At 47.0% G+C, this 21,836-nt stretch overlaps 1 protein-coding gene across 1 annotated transcript; it reads right to left on the bottom strand.

Moving 5' to 3' along the window:
• Positions 1–1,638: 1,638 nt before the first annotated feature.
• On the bottom strand, positions 1,639–18,320 carry LOC119386971 (uncharacterized; the record flags this gene model as incomplete). The annotated part of the gene is given in 6 exon segments (XM_037654264.2): positions 1,639–4,268; positions 5,710–5,845; positions 6,457–6,561; positions 7,355–7,560; positions 8,657–8,730; positions 18,086–18,320. Coding segments are annotated over 6 exon segments (926 nt in total), but the record flags the coding sequence as incomplete, so codon positions are not given.
• Between the last annotated feature and the right edge of the window lie 3,516 nt (positions 18,321–21,836).

Genomic DNA, 21,836 nt, shown 5'->3' with positions numbered 1-21,836 from the left:
ACAAAACGAAAAGCCAACACTCACAACTACGAAGTAAAGGTTTCGCATTGCCTATCCTGCAGTGAACGAAACATTCACACCATTATAGGAAGCTGCGATTACCCTCGTATCTTATAGCCACAAGCAAACCTTGACGGTGATGGCAACGAATAGCACGCTGTAAACTTTGGGGAAAGCAGCGAACCCGTTCCATTTAAATATCGATCGGGCGCAGCGAATGAATATATATATATATATATATATATATATATATATATATATATATATATATATATATATATATACTTGCTTGGTATACAGTTAGATTGATATACCCATTGCCCCAAACGCCCCACGTCCTCTCTGCGGTTTACGTGTTGTGATCCGCACAAGTCGCAGTGGGCAAGCAGTCGTTTGCTGCTTAACGAGTTCTTCATTTCAGAGAGGCGTCAAGCGCTTCTTCTACGATGTGCATCTCTTGTGAGTGCGACCTAGTGAAATAGGTTTAATCGCGAACATTCTTTCGCCCTTTACAAACTCGCCCAACTGTCAGTTCCATCACGAGAATCCCTTTTTTAAATATTATTATTCTATTCATTTCGCCTTCGTTTTTTTGCCATTCAGTGAACTACGAAAACGGCAACTGTGAGAGTCCACTATATACTGCACTAACGGAAATGCGTACTTACACTCTTTACACGAAAGGGTGCAGGAATGTGGAATTAAAAAAAAAAAGCAAGAAAATCGCGGCACTAAAAGCGTTCGCCTGCTGTGTGTGTTCCTTCTGCCTAGAACGACAGAGGTGTATAAATCGCCGCCTCTTGTAGTTGTGCGAGGTGCGCGTATACGTTATAACATAGGCATGCAGGCAGTGCTGTGAGCCATCCGCGGCGCCGAGTCCGACACTTCGGCACGCACACACACACGAACAAAAAAGTGTCCCGTTAAAAAATAGAACAGTTGATATCTAGAGGATGCCGCGATCAATATTGACTGGAGAAAAAAAGCATTGACATACCGCGCCTGCTCGTGTATATTATGCTCTTCCGTGTACACTGTGCTGATGCTGAGAATGTGCGAGAGTGACTTGCATGAGTGAAAGTGGTATACTGACTAGTGAGTAAATCTGCTGAGTTGTACGAGGTGATGCCTATAGTTCTTGCCGGAAACGTCACAACTAATGCCAGAGCCTACGGAACTGTAACATAAACGCGCATTATGAAACATGTACAACATCCAAGAAATAACGATAAGAATGTATATAATATGTAAAAAATTCGCAATGCTATATATAACAAGCAAACAGGAAAGGAAAGTATGTTTACTATAGTGCAACAAAAGAAGAGTAAAAAAATATGTAATGCTGCCATGGAAATCTTCACGAGCAGTAACAACACAACGTTCAAAGCTGTTCTTTACATCTGTAGAGCAGAGTTCATAGATTGCGCTTATTTCTTGCCATTCTCGGCGCTGTCGATGGTAAAGTAGACTACATATCTCTAACGCAGGAAAAAGAAATCTACAGTGTCCGCAGCGCTTGACTTGGACTAAGAAGCGACTGCTGTAACAATTGATTTATAGGGTTTTACGTGCCAGAAGACTGTGATATCGTTTTAGCACGTAACACCCCCCCCCCCCGCCAAAATCATCTGAGGGGGGGGGGGCTGTCAAGTCTTCTCTATATGTTTGCTGAGTCGGACCTGTCCTGTCATTGCCCAATGAGCATGGTTATGGCCATGCAGATTTTTGAAGATAATGTCGGCCGAGGACCACTGCTGTGCATTCCAAGAACTGCCTACTTCCCAATCCATGTGCACGCCGATGCCTGCAGTAGGGCGTAGTGGCACCACGCTCTCCCCTTTCTTTGAGTATCGGCTGCGGCCAGTCTTTGTTATAGTACTCAACGTGGATACCATCCCCCCGCGCTCGTCTCCGTCCTTCCTTTAAGAATCCTGACTCTACACAGCCCCAGCTCAAGCTTTGAGAACAAGAACAACGAGCACTGCCATTCGTATCCTAGCATCTTTCTACCACAACGTTGTCATGGTGCGTTGAAGAACCTGCGCCTTCTAGCACGTTGGCGCTTGAAACAGAATTAGTGACGATAACCGGGATTGTTGTTCTTTTAAATGCGAATGCATTTCTTAGTCGGGCTATGTAAGGCATCCGGCGTTGTCCGCGGCGCCCTCTCCCATAGCAACAGCTGCGGGCGCGCGCGCTTATCCTCGCCCCTAGCAACCGGAGCATGTGGTGCGAGAGAGTGTAGGAGAGGGTAGGTGCAGTGCTTCGCCGCTCCTTCTCTCGCTGTTCGCTCTCTCTCTTCGCTGCGCCCCACTCTCCGGTCCGCTCGCGCCTCACTCTCGACCGTTCGCGGGCTGGGTGCCTCTCAAGAACATCCGGAAATGTGTGCTCGAGACGCCGCTGTGAAACGCCAACGCCGAGCCGAGAACGCTGGCGCCCCACTCTCCCGTCCGCTCGCGCCTCACTCTCGACCGTTCGCTGGCTGGGCGCCTCTCAAGGCGATGGCAGAAGTCGGTGAAGGCGAATGTCTGAACGCAACGGTACCCTCTCTCGGCGCAAGAAATGCATTCGCATTTCCTCACGATTCACTTCGGGGAGGTGGGGGCATTTTTTTCCCTCTCAGGCCAAGAATACTTGCTGCGTCAACGACCGAAACCAGCTATAACGACCTCCACGTGACTAAGTTGTCCAAGCACTCGTGCACTAGAGTGTGAATCAGCAGGCAGTGACAGAAGCGCCATCATTTTAACAAGTCACAGTAAGTTTAGGCAAAAGCGCCCATCATGAGAAAAAGAAGCCTATAGTAAAACATGAACTTGTTACAAAATGAAAACCTATAGTAAAAGACGAACCTATTACAAAATGAAAATCTATAGTAAAAAATGAACCAATCGCAAGAAAATATAAACATGTTATAAGAAAATGCAAGGCATTTCGGATATTCGTCGCTTGCACGGCGTTACGTGTCCCAGTGACGGAGTCTACAGTTGCGTGATAAAAGTGGGAAAGCATGCGCATAAGCAGTAATGACAGCTAAGATTAGAAAGAAACAATATGGCGAAAATTGGCTTTTCGTATCGCAGCTTCATGGAACAAATGCACATAATTTGAGCGCTCCAACTCAGTCTTCAATGGCAGTCGTGGTTGTCGCTAACTTCGAACTTAAGAATAAGCGTTTTTTTTTTTTTCGAAAATAGCGCAAGACGCGCAGAAGAGTAGATAACAATGCCTTCAACATTTGTATATGTAATGCCCGCGGAGCTTTGCGACGCCATAATGCTGGTGCAGGAGCCAAAGGTCACCGGGTGAAAAGTAAGGGACGTTCGGGAACTTCAGCAAAGCATGAGAGATTTATCTACAAACATGCGCACTTCTCTTTCCCTTGTTTTGATTTCCCTGTTCCTTTAACATGGACAGTATCATAACACCACACTTATATAATATACAGCTTTCTTTCACCTGAAGGAGAATGACACTTCTTTTGCAGAAGAGGCAGTGTTGTCAGGAGCTTTCTGGTCTCGCCTAGCGGTAGCGGTACCATCAATACATTCAGCAAGCACTGATATCGCGCTAGTTTCTAACTGATCCGCAGCTTCTGACAGCGCAAAATAAAAACGATACCGCGAAAGTGGTTGTCCTGTGTTCTACTTTCGTGGTAACATGTTTTTTTTATTATTAATGCGCTTTCAGAAGCTATGCATTCATTCAACACTGCACCCAAGAAAACGCTTTCTGCCGGGGCAGACCTTCAAACTAAAAAAAAAAAAATGCCGCTGCATGTTTGATTTGACTCGAGTCTTCTATTTAAATTGATGGCGACAGTAGCACCAAAATCACCTTTTGTATTTCAAATTGGCATAGCACGTGTCGACCTCTGGCAACCTATAACTCGAACAAAAAATTCCTTAAATTAGCGTGCTTGAAAAAAAAAAGAAAAAAGAAATCGAGATAACGAAACGTGCCACGCGTGTACCACATGCGACGGCGGCGCGGTGCCAACGTGCGAACATCTCCGCAGAGGTCGCGAATTCGCGACGGAATCGCGACGAACTCGTGTGTACAGCGCGAGCGAACTTCGCGGTGTATGCCGAAGGGTCATTATGACATGGGCCGCAGGAGTATCGCAGCCATGAGGCCGGACACGAGAACAGCCAACACCGGCGCGCTCTCTCGCGAGGACGCGCTGGTGAGCCTGCTGTGCTGGGCCACGCCCACTTGTATGGGCTCCTTGGAGGTCTTGTACGGCGGGCTCATCTCGATCTGGCCAGCTGCGAGTAAGAGACGAGAGGGAGCAAATAAAAAAATTAAGAACCCTTCCACTACTGTGAAGATTGAAAGCAACGAAGCTGAGACTATGATTAGTCCGCTATAATGAATATTGCTATAGACGGTTTCAAGAATGCGATAATACAGCTGCAAGCATTGTACCCAAGAAACTGCCGGTCACTTCGTTTATCAGTTTTTAACACCGAAGCGGAAACCGTGTGATATGACGTGTCAGAGTAAGGAAAGCCTCTTTTTATGTTTTGAGATAAAAAGAATGCGCTTAAAGTTCAAGGCTACCTCCCATAACGTTGTGTAGAGCTTAGAGGAATACTTAGTTGAAATATCTGGCAAAACACCAGGAGAAAAGTGTTGAAACTCTTCGGGCTAATCGCCAAGGCTTTTCTTCCTCGCCAGCGCTAGTACGCTATGTCGGCGGACAAAACCGGAAGCCGTCTGGAGCATGTGTTTGAAAACAGAGAAATTCGTACGTTAACATTGTTGTCTATATTGCGCGAATAAAGAGACATATACACTCGAAGACCCTGGTGCTTGTCTTGCGCATCACGCATATTATCTCATCAACGGCAGATTCAAAGTTAAGTCCTGTGTAGTACATAAAAAGCCTCCGTTGCTTAGAAAGTACAAAAATGGCATGACGTTCGTTTCTGATGCAAGTGTATTTGTCTGTAAGCCATAACTGCTCAGCGAGGTCGTACACCTTCCCGCTTACTTTTACGCAATGTTCATTATTTCGACTCTAGAACGCTGGATGAGTCGACTTCATCGGTTCTTAATCTACGTGTATTTTGTCCACGGACACGATCCGCCAGAGCCTAGCCATATACGGCTTTCCTTTGAAAAAATGAAGCCAGGAGATGAGTGAAGCGGGTAGTCAGGAAACCTATAATGCCAGTATCAATATTTCAATATGTCTTGTCTCGCCGGCCATGTCGCGTTCTGCCTAGTTTCACACTCGACCACGGTATACAATATTTGCACCTGTATAATCTCTCATCTTCCTTCATGAATCTGCATATGTGTCTTTTCGATTAAGAAGGGATGCAGGAAAAGCTATTTTTTATAATGTCTTCCAGAAAAAACGTTATGATCAAAAAGAAATGAAAACACTAACTTCAAAACGGGTCGCTGTTCGGGCGAATTGGTGCTCAGACTGGTGCATGATGAATTAGCGAGACCCAGAAAAGGAATAAAAAGACGACACGCACGGAGAAGAGGAGAAAAGAGGGCAGGCTTTAAGCGGGGCGCTTAAATTGGCTTGTTAGTGATCGGAAAGATCGACGCTGTCAGCTCAACGGGTTCGCATACAAAAAAAAATCGTGAAATATACAGTTACGGCGCACCTTTCAATGGCGGCAAAAAGCGGCGCTTCCTTCTCTCCGCAGACACTTTCTTACTCTCACTCTCCCTCTTTTCTATACTCACATGTGAGATTGGCTTGACCCCAGAAGTACACCTGGTACAGGGGAACAGACAGGTCGAAGCCCGCCACGCGAACGGGAGTCTCAAATCGGCACCAGACGCGCTCGCCATCTTGCTCGAATGCCGTGTTCCCCAAGACCTGCGCAAAGGCGTAGAGAAACGTTGCTGACGCACTGCTTTCACCAAAAAGAAAAAAAAGCTGACAACGGGAAGTTGTTCACAAGCAAATTTCCAAAATTGCGCCTCGTATACGACATACTTGCGATCTTGAAGAGCTTTACATCAATATGTTCGTGACAGAGCGGAGCACGTCCCAACGAACACTGCCCTTCCACGTCATCTTGACGCATCAAACCTGCTGAAAAAGACTCCAGGCCGTTCGTCGGGACTGCCACTAGGCCAAAGACTTGAATGAATGAATGAATGAATGAATGAATGAATGAATGAATGAATGAATGAATGATGCGGTCTCATAACCCTCCCACCCCCTTCCCTGCGCGCACGCCTATGACTGTAGATAACGTTTGCGTGCTTGGCCCAGACAAAGCTTCGGATAAGCGGAACGTATTCTTCCGTCACTTCGGGGCTTCCCTTAAATGGTGTCGACCATGCGTAGGCGTATTCGCGGAGACGTATTTATCTCCGATTGTGCGTAAGTGCATACGCCAACACATGTGTTAAGCCGTAAAGGCGTAAAACAAAGTCAGCGACGTAATAAAGCAGCGAATAGCGGCGATAAATGTATCTCACCTGGTTCGTCTCCACGGGCATGCTCTTGTCATCGGCGAGCGTGAAGTGTCGCACCTCCGCCAGCCTTTCCGTCCGGGTGCAGGCAAAGATGCTGGCACTCTTGAGCTGCGCAGAAATTTCGGAACATAGGCTTAGGATTGCGGCATACGCTTATACGTCTCGCAGAACGCGTCATGGTAAATGTTTTGGGCTGCTAGCCGACTTGCTTGAGACAAGGCCTACGCTTCTTTCCTACAGACTTGTGAGAGCTGGAGTGGCTTGAAAATGTGACAACTCGTCTTTGGACGAGGGCTGGAATTGAAGAACAGGCGGGGAACTTTCCCGGTGACAACGCTTTTCTTCTAATAGATTTTCTTCTTCGTCCAGAGTCGCGTTGTTATAGGTTGCACCACAGAAAGCCAACTAAGCCCAATTCGAACTTCCTATGCTCCTTTACTTTGCTCTGTCATAGTAATGTAAGCTGCATCTCAAATTTGGAACAGTTTGACGCGTTAATAACGCAGTCCTTATCGGAGGTACCCGCCACTCAGACAAATTCCAGGATGGCGGACACTGCTCTCGAAACTATAGTCGGTGCAACTTTAGGAGGCAGCGGCCTTTCCGCCTCAGTGACGGACACACACAAGCCTGCACCAATGGGCGCGCACTGAAGAGTGACGTCACGAGAGGGACGACCTGTGATCCTGCTGACGAAGAACGCAGCAGAGAACATGATCGGGACAATTTATTTACTCGCGGAGCAATCTGGGCCTGCCTTCCCAAGTTGTACCCTGCTGCTCTCCTGCCTCCTTCCTTCCTGTTGCCCTCCTGCCTTCTTAAGCTCTACGCGACTACAGTCACACTCTTTCACAAGTTGACTTATAAATCTTGTATACTACATCTGCGACGGACAACTTACGCTTTCGGAGTCGTTGGTGAAGGCTATCGCCAGGTAGCGACCGGCCATGGATGCGACACCCCCCATGGTCACCTCCAGCGTCCGGTTGTCGGCGCTCAGGGAGTACGTGACCGTCAGGTCGCACCGGCTGGCCTTCTCGCACTTGGTGCGCGTGCGCGAAAGCGTCACGCAGCTCTTCGCCTGGCCGCAGCCCTCCATGGACACAGCTGCGAGAGCCGGGATAGTCTTATCAAGATTTGTTGCTGAAGTGACAAACACGATAATCATCCGAGGATACACAACCACTTCTTTCATGAAGTACACATACGAGTATGGGGGCAAACTCATCTACGAATCAACTTAGACTCACACAGCTGAGACTTGCGGTGAGTGTCAGTCCGGTGAGTACGGCTAAGTATAATTTCGAAGAGCCTGATTGGGCTAGTTCCGCAGAGGGCTGGCCCAATCAAGCTCACTCTAATTGAGTCAGAGTCCAAGTCAGCCCGGCTGATTACAATGTTGGTGTGTGGGAGTGAGAACGCCTGAGCGGAATTTTGCTGAGTCTGAGTCCTAATGACCCCGGCTAAGCAAAACTGCGGTAGGAAGAAGAAGGAGAACTTTTATTGATGCTAGAGTCATCTATAATATTGTGGTAGGACTAAGTGAGTACTAACCCAATTTAGGTGATTCCAGTTGGATATTACGACTTAATAACAGCGGCTACACTGCTTGAAATTAAGCCCTTGACATCAGAAAACGAAGTCGATTGCTCATTTTTTTTAAGCTACTCAGCGAGCTTTTTTTTTTTTTTTTTCGAGACGCGACACAATGAAACACTCGTGTGTGGTCGAAACCCAGCGCGCCCAATTTAGTGGATAGATGTCCGTAGATTTAAAAAAGTTTTTTTCCCGTTCCACTTAGTACTTTTAACGAGATCACCCGACACTATAGGGACGACCGGAGCTCCCCCCCCCCCCCCCCCCCGTGAGCTAGGTCTGACAGAGGTGTCGCGATCATGAGGCTCTGCTACGATCGGATGGATTACGTTTCATACCGCGATAACTCTATAATAAAAAAAACACGCACAAATCAAGCATCCTGGTACAAATATAAGCTAATCGCGATAAAGACGGATTCTCAATAGCCGACGCTTGCTCGTATTATGATTTATAACTGTTAACCTGATAGCGCCCGCACGAGTTTTATTTTTGTACATGTTCTGAAAGGAAATTGAAGCAACACTCAAACTCCTCCCCCCGCGCGAACAACCCACACTTGTGCCACACTAGCACAACATTGTAACCGATCAATCTTTATACTCACGGAATTCGTCCACCGGAAAGGCGCTGCCGATCTCTATATCGTACCAGTACTCGTTGTTGACCACAAACGTGCCCCTGCAGAGTGAAACAGAGAGCGATTAGATACGAGTGGCCAGTTACAGGGACGCTGAAGGATATATTGATTAGTCGCGGTGGCTTCATATGAAGAGGCAAAACGTTTCTTAATGTTCAAACTCACATTGACAATGAAAAAAAAAATAACACCTTAAAGCACTCAATGTAAAGCCCGTCATATCCTAACCAAGAGAGTGACACAAGCCACTTTGGCACGGCGAGTACTGTAAATCAAAGCTATTTAAGATGTTCCGAAACTAAATTCTGTGGTTTAACTACCTAATAATATAATAACACCTGGTGTTTCTCGTGTCAAAACCACGATATGGTTATGAGGAACGCCGTAGCGGAGGGCTCCGGAAATTTCGACCATCTGGGTGCACTTAAATATACGTACAGGGGCCTCCAGCATTTTCGCCTCCACTGAAAACGCGACCGCCGCGGCCGGGATCGAACCCGCGACCTTCGGGTCAGCCGCCGAGAACCGTAACACCACTGAACCACCAACGCAGTTAATCTGTGGTTTTACGTCTCAAAACAATGACATAGTGAGAAACTTTGCGTGAAGTAATTTCGAATGATCATAGCATATTGGGAACGACGAAAGAAGGCGAATAGATCGAGGGGACCGTTTCTTTCTCAGATGCAACCTAAGGAAGCCAACACATGATGAAGCCCAGGACACATGATTTAGAATGCTGTTTTTTTTATTGAAGGGAAGTAATTATTACATGAAGTGATGAAATTATTCAAGTGAACGAAGAAATAACTCGCCGCCAGTGAGAACCGATCGCACATACCTCGAACCAACAACATTCGAAGGTTGAGGGTTCGGTGGTGGTTGTGGTTTCTTTTGTAAACATTATTTCATTTTCCTTTTTGTCATAATTACTACCATTAAAAAAAAACACTCCAAATCATGTCTAGTTTGCTTTTCTTGGCTTCTTCATATCTTGGCATCATTACTTATTAGGTCATTTTTCAAGAGCAGCTTTCCTTTTTTTTGTGAAGTTATTTCGAATGCAATAAACGTATGGTTCTTTTAACGGCCTTTAATGATCGTTAAAGAGTCAGTCTTTTCTAACAGCATTAAAGGTGGGTGTTCTCAGGCTATAAAAAAAAAACCCGACATTTCAAACTGTTGAACTTGACAAAATCTCACAAAGCGAGAAATAGAGACGTCATAACACGGGGCACACCCGATCGTCACTCGCTGTCTCGAAAAACAAAATTTTAATTCTGCAGCACTACGTATACCATACCCACGATATGATTAGGAGCCATGTCATAAAGGGGAAATAGGGACGATTAATTTTGATCACCCGGGGTTCGTGAACGTGCGTGTATATCTGGGTACCCAAGTGTTTCATTTCAGTCCGATCGAAAAATGGTCGCCGGGAATCGAACCCGCGTCCTCGAGCTTAGCAGCGCGACGCCTTACCTGCTAAAATATCATGGCAGGTTGTAATTAAGACTCGCACTACCAAGTTTTGAATAAATGTTTGGCGCGTTGCTCTGCATCAGAGTCGTTAACACCTGCTCTATATTGCAGCGGAAGTTTGTAAACTGAACAACGACCGGCACATCTTGCAACGAAGATTTAGTTATTTTCATAATAAGATATATTATTATTCAATTCGTTTTCGAAATTAGGAAGGCTGCTCTGTTCGGGTATGAAATGTTTATGACGCAATATGCAGCTGATTCGCCGCCTTAAGTTAGTCCGCTGTGATTTCGTGGGTTTCGATGGTGCCTGCTTAGGTTTATAGTTTCCAACGATAAACTATTCGCACAGAGCAAAAGATTAAACTCGGGATCGTTTCGAGAAATCTTGCTGCGCCGTAACGGTCAAACTACGCAAAAAAAAAAAAACTTCGGAATTTGTGACACCCCACTGAAGTGTCGGAGCTGGAGTTCCAGTTCGAGGTTCCGAAAATGATATTTTTACTATTATTTCTGGTTCTAGAAATGAAGATATCCTTTCATAATTCACAGATACTACTGCCGAAAGAATACTCTACTAGTCTAACCTATGCGGTGTCTCTTTTATGTGGCCATTAACACAGGAATTCGATTAGCTTAGCGTGGAAGAAGCGAAAAGGAGATTAGAAGAACGGGAGATGGGACATCGAATACGCGGTAAATGCTGAAAACGAAAATGGCCTCATTGTAAAAAAATAAGCGCAATCCCTAATGGGTTTCCTCAGCAGGTTCTTTTTTTATATCGAACTGAGCCTAACGAAACTATTCCTCCATCTATTCTATGGGAGAGAGAAAAAAAAAACGTTTCGGTCAGATGTTCTGGAGCATTCCCGAGACTAAACATCTCGCCTGCTAGACGCGTTCCCGAAATTCCCTTCGAAATTGCCGCGAAACGACAAAGGTTCTGGGACTTGCAGACTATGCTATCGTATCTAAACAGTAGAGCAGGTATGCGAGCGTCGTTTCTCGGCAGAAATAGGTCTTCTACTAAAGAAAGCACACAGCTGTGCTGCCATCCTTTCTATTAGTGCCACTTTACGTGTATCGGCCGATAAAGGTTCGATACGAAGGGCAAGAAAAGCGTAGCTTGAAGACGATGTCTTCTTGGAATGATACCCATCACTTTTTGCAACAAGATATGATGATAATTTCTGACCGAATACAGCTGGTCTCGAGTTAAGAGCCTTCCTCAGCTTGCTCCTAATTAGAAGTGGCGCAACCCGGAAGCGCGTGAACTACAACCGAAAGTTGTCACCGAGACGCGTTCAAGATTTAAAGTGAACTTGAGGCTGAAAGTGTGCGCCGAAAGTCACGCGAGGGTTCGAAAGGGGCAAAATGGAAATTAGACGTGAGCCGCAAGTCACGTGACGAAGTGAGCGGTAACGTGGTAGAGGTCAGGAAGGTGCTATGCAAACGCAATATCGTCTATCATTCAATCTGAACCCAGCAATTGTCCATTTTTTTTTTGCCCTCAACACATTTTTCGCTGTAACGTGTGTGACATATCCACAGCTGGCTGTCGCCACTGAAGCGAAGACGCCGCGAAGAGACGCGGTTCGTGACCTTTGTGACCTTTGAAAAAAACTTGGAGGACGCTTGAGCTTCGCATTCAAGAGAAGAACGCGATAGCGTAATCGGGCCCCGTCGCATCGCCTTCTCAAGCTAGCCTGGCTTCGGTTCACGGTGGATCCCTTAACCGTGCCGCAAGGAAACGAATGCCTGTGAGCGTAACATTGGCCGTTTCAAACTATCCTAGAATTCCTATTGCAAGTAAGGAGTTGTTAATTGCCAACTACGCCATAATTCTTCCTTTTGCGGGTCAGTGAAGGGCCCACTACGCCGCCGTAAGGCAACACGCGAACCTACGCAGCTGCTCACTTTGTTGATGCTTTTGCTGCTGATGATCATGATTAAATATGTCTGAGCGCTTTGTAATGGGTGGGCCTTTAAGACAACCGCTCGTTGCTCAATTCCCATGTGTTGACGCCTGGCCCGATTCTACGCTTCTGCCACACAATATTACGTGCGTTAAGGAGACTCCTCCCACTGCATGGCATTCATATAGTGTTTTTTTTTTTTTCGAACAAGTTAGAAGCAGTGGCGTGGCTCTGTGGTAAAACACCTGCTTTCCACGCAGAAGGCCTGTGTTCGATTCTCACTCGAACCGAAAACCTTTATTATTCATTCTATTTTCATCTTTCTTGATTTTTCGCTTACGACCAACGACGCCGACGCGACAACGGAGTTTCTGCGAAACGAGCTCTTTGGCGTTATCACGTTAAAAAATATGCGTGTCAAGCAAAAGCGAAAACACTAAACGCGCTAGCACTGCGCAAGGTCGCAGCATCCGCACATGACTACGCTAGCGGAGTCACCATAAGAAGCAATACTGAGTACTGTACCAAACTGGGATATTTTAGTAGAACTCGTTGTTGGGCTAGTTGGTGCATTGCATCAAGGAAATATACCCAGCCAAAAACAGACGAACACAGGAAACGGTGAAGGACACAGGAAGGCGGCTAGTCTACCAACTTGGTAGTCTAGCCGATTTCCTGTCTCCTTCACCGATTCCTGTGTTCGTCTGTTTTTGGCTGGATATATTTCCTTGACTAACTGGGTGTCTTGCTTGTAGTCTTTTGAATGAAATGTTAACACGGGAACGAATATGAAAAATGATTGTGCTCATATAACACCTGACACATGCGGATACAAACGGAAGTTGTTTAAACGCATTAATTTTACCAACTTAAAAAAAATACACTGACAAATTTGTCATTGTTGACAAATGACAGACGACGAAATGTGCCCGTAAAGCTTCTTTCGAATATTTTATTAACTTGTCAGGGAAATATTGGATGCAGCTTTGACACGCTCACTTATTACGCCACTTTACCTCTTTATACCGCTGTGTTTCCGCCAATAAAAACGGTTTTTAGGACTAGGAATCTGACAGACAGCAGCTACCTACTCCACGCTCGTGTAGGTCCTGTCTTTAGCATCTAACTGTGTTACTGCGACAAAAAGTCTGGAGGTGACCCTAATCCTCGACTTAGTGTCTCGTAGTGGCACTCGCACGTCGGCGTTGGTGTGCCTTGGTGTATTCCTTGGGTTAACCTTGTGTTTCGCGCGCTGCCGAAGCGGATCTCTGAGGTCACGTAGAAATCAGAGTGTGGTTTAGGTCTGCTCCACCAGGTGCCGCAGCGATGCCAGCTGCTCACAAGAAAAGCGTCTGCTCTTTCAACGAACTCATACAATTAATTGTAATTAATTATCCTGGCAGTTAACTGGCCCTTATCCGATGTAAATTTACGCTCCGGTATCATACGCACCCGATATAACTTTTAACCCGAACAATCGATTTCGTACAAGTTTCAATTTTTTTAAACACATTGCATGAACATTCGGAAAAGCGGGCGTAAGTGCTCGACCGGAAGTACTTGAAACTAAGAGAAACAAAAACAAGAGTGGTACACGTTGCTCGTGCCATTAAAACAGTTTGTAAAGAAGCTTTTAACGAGCCATTTGTTTATAAGAACCGAAGTGACGAACACTTATGGCCGCGAATGGCCTTCGGGTCTGAGGAGGACAACATACGACGAGCATTCATTCGACAGCCCACGGACAAAAATAACGATATCGGCACTTCTCCGAGGCATACGCATACCAGGCGTCAGTATCTCGGCATCGAACGACCGCAGTTCTACATTTCTTTTGTTGCACGAAATAGCTCCACGCTAACAGCCTGTGGCAAGGGCACGCTGGAGACTGTTGCCGGTAAATGGCCATGCGTTTCAAGGTGGCAAAAAAAAAAAAGAAGGCAAGACATCGAGAAGAAAACGTTCAGCTAGGCTATACCACATCACGAGAGTCATTATGCCGTTCCCAGAGGAGCGACGCCACCGCCTCAAACGAGCGATTCATCCACTATTCACTAATGATGCAGCCTTGCCAGGAACGTACCAAGCGCAATAAAACCGGCATCCAGGCGGCGCTCCGCAGCTCTCGAAGTTTATAGTTGCGCGTCATTAAAGAACAACATAAAATATTCTACAGAATTCAGCATTGCCTACATGTGCTTATTCTTCTCGACCTGTGATTGATGAACCAAACAATACGGTGAGTAAAGACCATCAGTAAATAAAGCGGACGAATCTTCGCAAAAGCACCCCAGGCACTTAATCATCGGCACGTTAACTCCGAGGAAGCAAGTACGGAAAGAACAGGGCCAATCGCGAGGCTTTACCGTAGAACGCTGTCGCCCTCGAAATGCAAAGTAAGAACCATTAGTGAACTTGTTCCCGCCTTCTGTTATGCTAAAGAGGCTCCGTACGGATCCTTTCCTTCCGCAGGCAGTTCAGTTTTGTATGACGGAGTTCGCCAGCAACGGAAAGCGGTAGGGGAAAGGGGAGGGGGAGGGGGAGTTCACGTGCTTTACTAACAAATCATTCCACAGAGCCTTCTACGAGCGCAGAGGGACCTAAAATAACCCACATAAGTCGGTCAGTATAGGTTTCTAGGATAACGTGAACCAACGGAATGCGTGGTAGTCTGCGATTACAGATAAATGCATGCCATACAAACGTGGGCGAAAGTCGGAGACTGACCAGCGAATAGTTACGAATAGTTAAGCGAATATTTACGCTCTGAAGCTGTGAGAAGATGGCTAGCGAAGGCGATAACAATATCGCTTTGCACGGAGCATTACTTTTCACTGCTACATTCCTACGATAATCAATCAAATATACGAAAAACCGGAAGTATGGGCTAGAACTCTTGCCAAAACTGAACAGGTTTCAAGTTTCAAGCGATGACAGTTTCACAGAATAGTGAATACCAAATTAGAACAACACAGCGAGTCCCAAAGTTAAGAACTGTCAGGAGGGGCTTCCATGCATGACCTGAATGTAAGTGAATACCGTAGCAATATACATCAATCAGTGGGTACAGTAACTTTACGGAGAATATGAAAAAGTAAAGAACGGTGCTAAAAACAAGAAATTGTAAAGCGATCGAGTAAGACAAATATGGTAAAGAAGACTTCTGTAATGAATAAGCAATGCCAGGTAACAAAACGTTGGCCGCTATACCGCTCTACGAACGTGAATATCCAGCGAAGCTGTATCAAACACCACACATACTGATGGCGGGGGGGGGGGGGGGGGGGGGGGGGGGGGGTATGTTTTATTATTTTTTTAGAGTAATAGCAGTGTTAATTGCTTTGTGGTCGCTGTGGTAGATCGTGATTGGTTCCGCGACGACCATTTTCTGGCTGCAACCTAATCTTTACCGGGAACGCCATGGAAGGGTGTTCCCACGAGTGACTTATCACCCAGCACGCGGTTTTCATGCTTGTTATATCATTTTCTTTATTGAGACGAATACCGCGCTCTATGCTATATGTCTGATTGCAAAGGTACGCCGTTTGCCTTCAATTGTTAAAGAGTCCCTAAAACACCCAGAGGTCGACATTTAGTTGTGGCGTTGCAGTGGTGGCGTTGCAGTTGTGCACGAGTCTATAGACTAGGCAACCTAAAGTTTGCGCTCGCCACGCTAGCGCCGAATGCTCCCATGGCGCACCCGCGGAGCTCGTGAAGGTCGCGTCTGCGCAGGCGCGCGCCTGTGTTCTCTACGGCGCGAGCGCGCGCGCGCGTTGTTTTCGCGATGGCGAGCGCGACCGCGCCAACCAGAAAAGCGGGCACGCAGTACTGCTGTGTTGTTGATTGCCACAACAGCCACGAAAACACGAAAGGTCGAAGGCCGACCGTGAAGTTCTACAGATTTCCGGGGAAGCGGTTCGAGAAGGACAGACGACAAGCATGGATAAGTGCAGTGCGCCGAGTCAAGTAAGCCGCATAATTCCGCATTCGCATGCCATGTCGCGACCGCTCGAAGAAACGCAATAAACCTGTTTTTAGCGTGCGGTCGCTTTGTTTAGTCGTGTCGCATAGTTGAATTTACAGTGGCACTCGCCGTGTTAGTTAAATGCATGCGTTGTGCGCCGCTAAGCTTGACGACGCGAGCTCGATTCGCGGCCACGAGGGCCCCATTTGTAAAGACGAAATGCAAGAACACCATTGTTACCGCGTACATCGATTTTTTTTTCACGTTAAAGAATCCCCTCTAACTCGACGTCGTAAACGATCTTGTCGGACACCTGCGACACGCACTTGGCTTTCACTGTGATATCACCGTCAACAATTTGTTCAACGTCGTACAGATGTGGAAGCAGACGCTCCCCTTTCCTGAGACCCCGCCGTCACGCAAAAGCTGTCGGCGTCGGCAGTCTTCTCGAATCCACATTGCAATCTTTGCATCGCTGTTCCGCAAGCAGGCGACCTGCCGCCGTGGAAAACTGGTCGCCGTGAGCACGCGCAGCGAAGGAAAGCGCGGGTGCATCAACGTAAACAAAGCGGACACTGCGCCACGACGCGACCGCGCTGCGCGTCATTTCCACATTGAGGACGCTGTTAGCAGGCGCCGTAGCGCCCCCTGGCCCAGGTTTTCTCGTCTATACGGCGAACGCGTTCGTCGGCTCGTCTGTCCACCTCTCCGAATGTCCTTCCTCAGCGTCCGAGGTGAAAACGCAAGGAACGCGCGCATCTGCTAGCAGAGCAGCACACGAGCGCGAGAGTCTGTTGGTGGTTTAGGGGCGTGGCGTTTTGTTTTTAGTCTACGGAGACGAAACCGTTTTCGCGGTAGAGGTATGCAGCCTCGCTGTAGAACTTGGAGGACGCCCGAGCTTCGTCTTCAAACGTTAAGCGCGATAGCGTAATCTCGCCCCGTTCGCATCGCCTTCTCAATCGCCAGCCTGCCTTCACTTCTTGGTGGACACGTCAAGCGAGCAGCAAGCAAAAGGAGCGTCTGTGCGTTCCTTTCCTTTGTGGTTTCAGACTATCCTAGAATGCTTACTGGAAATACAGTTGCGAAGTTCACACTGCGCTATAATTCTTCCTCTTGTGAGTTTGGGAAATACCCACTACGTGTCAGTAAGGCAACACGCGCACCTGCGCACTTAGTTGATGCTGCGGCCACTCATGATGGTGATTGATTATGCCTGAGCTCGTTGTAATGAATAGGCTTTTAACAATTAACTACTCGCGTAATTCACACGTTCTGACGCTTGGTGTGATTGCACCATTCTGCCACGCAATATTACATGCGTTTAGAGACTCTTCGCTCTACATGACATTCGTATAGTGCTTTTTTTTTTGGAAACAGTTTCAAGCAATGGCATGTCTCTTTGGTTCGATTGCCACTCGTGGCGAATATTTTTATTTATTCGCTTCCATCTCGATTTTTCTCTCACGGACAATGCCGATTCTTCGCTTACGACCAACGACGCCGACGCCGACACCAAAATTCCTACGAAACTCCGCGCGCGCCACCGTCGAGATCCAGCCGCGGGCGAGCGAGGCTGACGTCACCCCGCTCGCCGAGCACCGTAAGACCGTGGTACATGGGAGAGTCATATTCAGACATGTGGGCGGCAGAACTAGACGAAAACCCGCGCAATGGCGACGGGCGAGCCTCAATCCCATCAATCCCTCCATCAACGACGCTGCGCTATGCTCCTTTGTGGTTTCCAGAAGTAAGCGTCCTTCCTAACCTCAGATCGTTATCGTTATATAGCGCTTGAAATGGACAGACATGGAAAGGTACGGCAGTGTTCACGTAGGGTTGGGAGTTGGGCTAGTTGGTGAGATATCATTTTTAACATATGGTGTAGTAGGGATGTGGGTTATATATGAAGTGCTGCTTCTGAAATAAAATTAGTTGGGAGTGTAGCGAGTGTCGTGTTTCTTCTTGTCCTCTTTGTCCCCGTCGAATTTGCGCTACTACACCATATGTTAAAATGAAAAAAGTGTTCACGTACTTGAGGGCGACGTCGATCTCCGGAACGTCGGGAGGCATCCAGGAGAACCAGAAGTCGTTCTTGCCGGACAGGTCTTTGTTGGTGAGAGCGTTGGGTGGTCCTCCCTCGCACTGCAGCGGCTTGAGCGAGTCGGACCAATTGTCGAAGTATCCCTGCGGCTCGGTGCCGCCGGTAATCCTCGAACGAAACACCAGGATCAGCGCATTCACCGCCACGTTGGGAGAACTCATGTTCACTGCAATCAAAGAAGAAGAATGAAGATTTATTAGAAATGTGATGGTTTCTAAAAGAAAAGCGAAAGAGAAGGACGCATTACTACTGCCGGGCACAGATCGTTAATTAATCGAGTGTGAAAACTGCATTTTTTTATATAGAAGCTTTTCCGAGCTCTTGTTTAAGGATGATATAATGCTTATGTGTTTCACCGTGTGGAGCGCCTGCATCCTGCGTGGACGTTCAAAGTAGGGTGTGCTGCTTCCTGACTGCACACTGAGTCCAATGAAGTGGCAGATATAGACCACTACATCTGGTCCTGCAAGGGTTTTTTTGCCCAGACAAAAGGAAGCTCGTGGACAACATGAAGGTAAGATGGTTTCTCCATCAGTGCAGTGAAGAGATTTTGTATTCGGAAAGGTGCGCGGAATGTTCGCAATGTAGTGTTTGGCTTTATTTCAATTTTATTGCAAGAGGCCGGCTTATTTGATACATTATGAGACATACTACATGGTAACAAAGGCTCAGGTGCAGCGTTTGGAGGCCAGATCTGCCAGGCTGACCTCGCCTTTAGCAACATTGTCATCACCATCACCGTCACCGCATACCGTTTATATACGTAACTGAGTAGCTGACTGTGCTAAGACCCAATTCATGATTGCGATGATTCAATGAAAATTTCCGCAATGTGCGTGAAGAACAGCTCTCGTAGAGTGCTTAACTGAATACCATGAAGGTGTCCGTCTCCTACGAAGATAGCCGCAACGCATCGCCACACAGTTGATGCGTTGTCGTGATTCACGCGTTCCAGAACATTGAGCGCGAAATATAAAAATATGACAAGAGTGCACTTAGGGTTACCCAGAGCGGAGATGCATTTCTGAAAGAAATTAGAGTAGTAATATTATTATGGAGCTAGAACTGAAAGAGCATCGCTGGATATATGGCGCAGTTTTCGAAGGAAATCGACAAGGAAGGCTTTGCCTGTTTTCCGCTGATGTGAGCATTCCATAAGCGATGCATGTGGTCTAGGGCTACTGCTGCCCAATGTGGACGGATACCGCTACGTCCTACTCCGACAGACTATCAGACTTCTCCTAAGCGACAGCTACCAAATTTGCCGCCGCCACCACCGCCCAATGCATCACAGTCGGAGAGCCAAAAAGATGCGGAGGCTTTGAAAGCGGCGGCGGATATTGCGTCGTCCTCACTACCACCGCTGCGCACTCATAAAGAGCCGGTGCCAAATGCCACGCAATGCACATCATTGTCCACAGATGATTTCCACGACAAAAACCGACAAATCCTCGCTGTGTTGAGGTCTCTCGTGACCACGATGCGCACTCTCCTCAAAGGAATGACAACTCCATCAGGTCAATGCACACTGCAAGTCCTTGATTCCTTGGAGCCAGTCCTTGCAAGCCTTTTTTAACCTCTCGAACTCCAGTCCACTTTTGGTCAACCGCAGAGGAATCGGACTCCAACATTTTTCGGCTGTGACTGTCTAAGTGTGCGCGGTGAACGCTGACGTGTGTGTGCGCTTGTGACTTGTTCTCCCTTTCTTCTTTGCTTTCTCTATTTTTTTTTTTTCATTTCTCTTCTTTGCTTTACGCCCCTTCCCCCTCCCCCATGTTTGGTAGCAAACCGGGTACAACCTGGTTAACCTCCCTGCCTTTCCTTTGCCTCTCTCTCTTTTTAAATCCAAACAAGAAATATGAATCTTTAGTGCATGAAAACATGTGCTTACGCGAGATTTTGCTGAGCCCCACCAGGGGGAATAGGGAATATGGGAAAAGGGCAGGGAAGCAGGGAAGAGTCGGATCGAGAAACGCCGCATTCGACGGGACGTGGGTCGGCCATCCCCGTTTGACGATCTAACTCATCCCACAAAACTCGCGCACTCCTCAGCCACTGGCACTTTCGCCCGACGAAATCTCGACGTATAGCCGGTACAGCTCGTGAATTATATAATAACGATCGCGAATTCAGTGCGAAAAATTCACCGTGAAATCAACGTTATATCCATTGACGTGGCAGCAAGTGTAGCGCTAGCGATGCCGCTGGTAATCCTGCCCACACACAGCTGCGTTCAATTATTAAAGGGCCCCGCGCAATTTCATGCCTCGTCCAGTTTCGGGGCAGCGCGTCTAGGCGTTGTTCGGGGGGCAATGCCACTGCACGCAACTATAGCTTACGTGACGCACAGCGGGAGGCGGCGTCGATCGGAAAGTGTCGTGAACGACTTCTCCATGCAGAATCTTCTCGTCGTGGTGCTGTGGTTCATTTTCAGTTCGGTCTCGATGGAGATTGCATACGCTTGGCGATGCGGAATCGGCCGTGAAAGATTCAAATACGAAAGCACCACCGAAGGAGGACGTGATCGATGCCCTTCAACCAGGTGAAAAGAACAAGTAACACTCCCAATAACACACTGTCAGTAACTCGCTTTAATAGAAAATCCCTGTAACAATTAGAATACACGCCAAGTGGCCCACTGCGCCATTTTGTTACAGTTCTTACAGACAACGCCAACGAGATAGCGAAAGCGCTTCATGGATTCATGGTCCGCCGCGGTGGTACAGTGGTTAGGGTGCTCGGTACGTAGTTGGCCCCCAGGTCGCGGGTTCGGTACCGCCCGCGGCTGTCGCATTTCGATAGAGGCAAAATGCTAGAAAAACGCGTGTACTGTGCGATGTCAGTGCACGTTAAAGAACACCAGATGGTAGAAATTTCCGGAGCCCTCCACTACGGCGTGCCTCGTAATCATATCGTGGTTTTGGTCCGTAAAAACCCAGATATTATTACGATTCGTAGATTCATACAATTATCAAATTCTGCTGCAATCGTGTACCCCACCGTCATGAAGAAAAAAATATGAAGTTTGTGTTAGCTAGCCAGGCGATCAGACGCCACTTATTCCAAGAGACGCCCGAAAAACAATACGGTGAGCTTAACTTCAAAGTAAATTAGCCTTCTTCAATGCTGTCAAAAAAAGAAAAAAAAAGAAAATATACTGCAAATCTAAGAGGATAGAGAAGTGAAAAAAAAGACCAAAATTTATTGTCGATTTATCGGCTAGTGGCATAGAAATGCATTAGCATTACCCTTATGTACTTCTATTTATTATCGATTATCTTCATACGCAACAGTATCGAACATTGGCAAACAGCGATAGACATTAGCGAACAGGCGAGTCACATGCGAACAGTCGGGTTCACGAAAACTTGTACTCTTTGTTTCAGTTTGCGCCTCTTAATAATAACGCATCTAAACGAAAGATGGTTGCCGATGCTGCCTCCAAGTTTCCGCACAATATCGCCGTGATTTCGTGGATTTCGACACCGCCTAATCAAACATAGTTTGTATTCGGTAAGCAATGACTGCATTGCCTTCCAACAGTTCCAAAGACAGAGCACAGCGAGTCTGCATCACTCCTACTGCGTCGCAATAATTTAATAAGGAAAAAGCACTATACTCGGGGACAACTTTCTGTGGCAATGAAGGGAAAGCTGCAGAGCAACAATGCACGTATCCTACC

This window comes from Rhipicephalus sanguineus, chromosome 3, assembly GCF_013339695.2.
Source record: "Rhipicephalus sanguineus isolate Rsan-2018 chromosome 3, BIME_Rsan_1.4, whole genome shotgun sequence".
Classification (NCBI taxonomy): Eukaryota; Metazoa; Arthropoda; class Arachnida; order Ixodida; family Ixodidae; genus Rhipicephalus; species Rhipicephalus sanguineus.
This window is presented reverse-complemented; position numbering and strand designations above follow the sequence as displayed.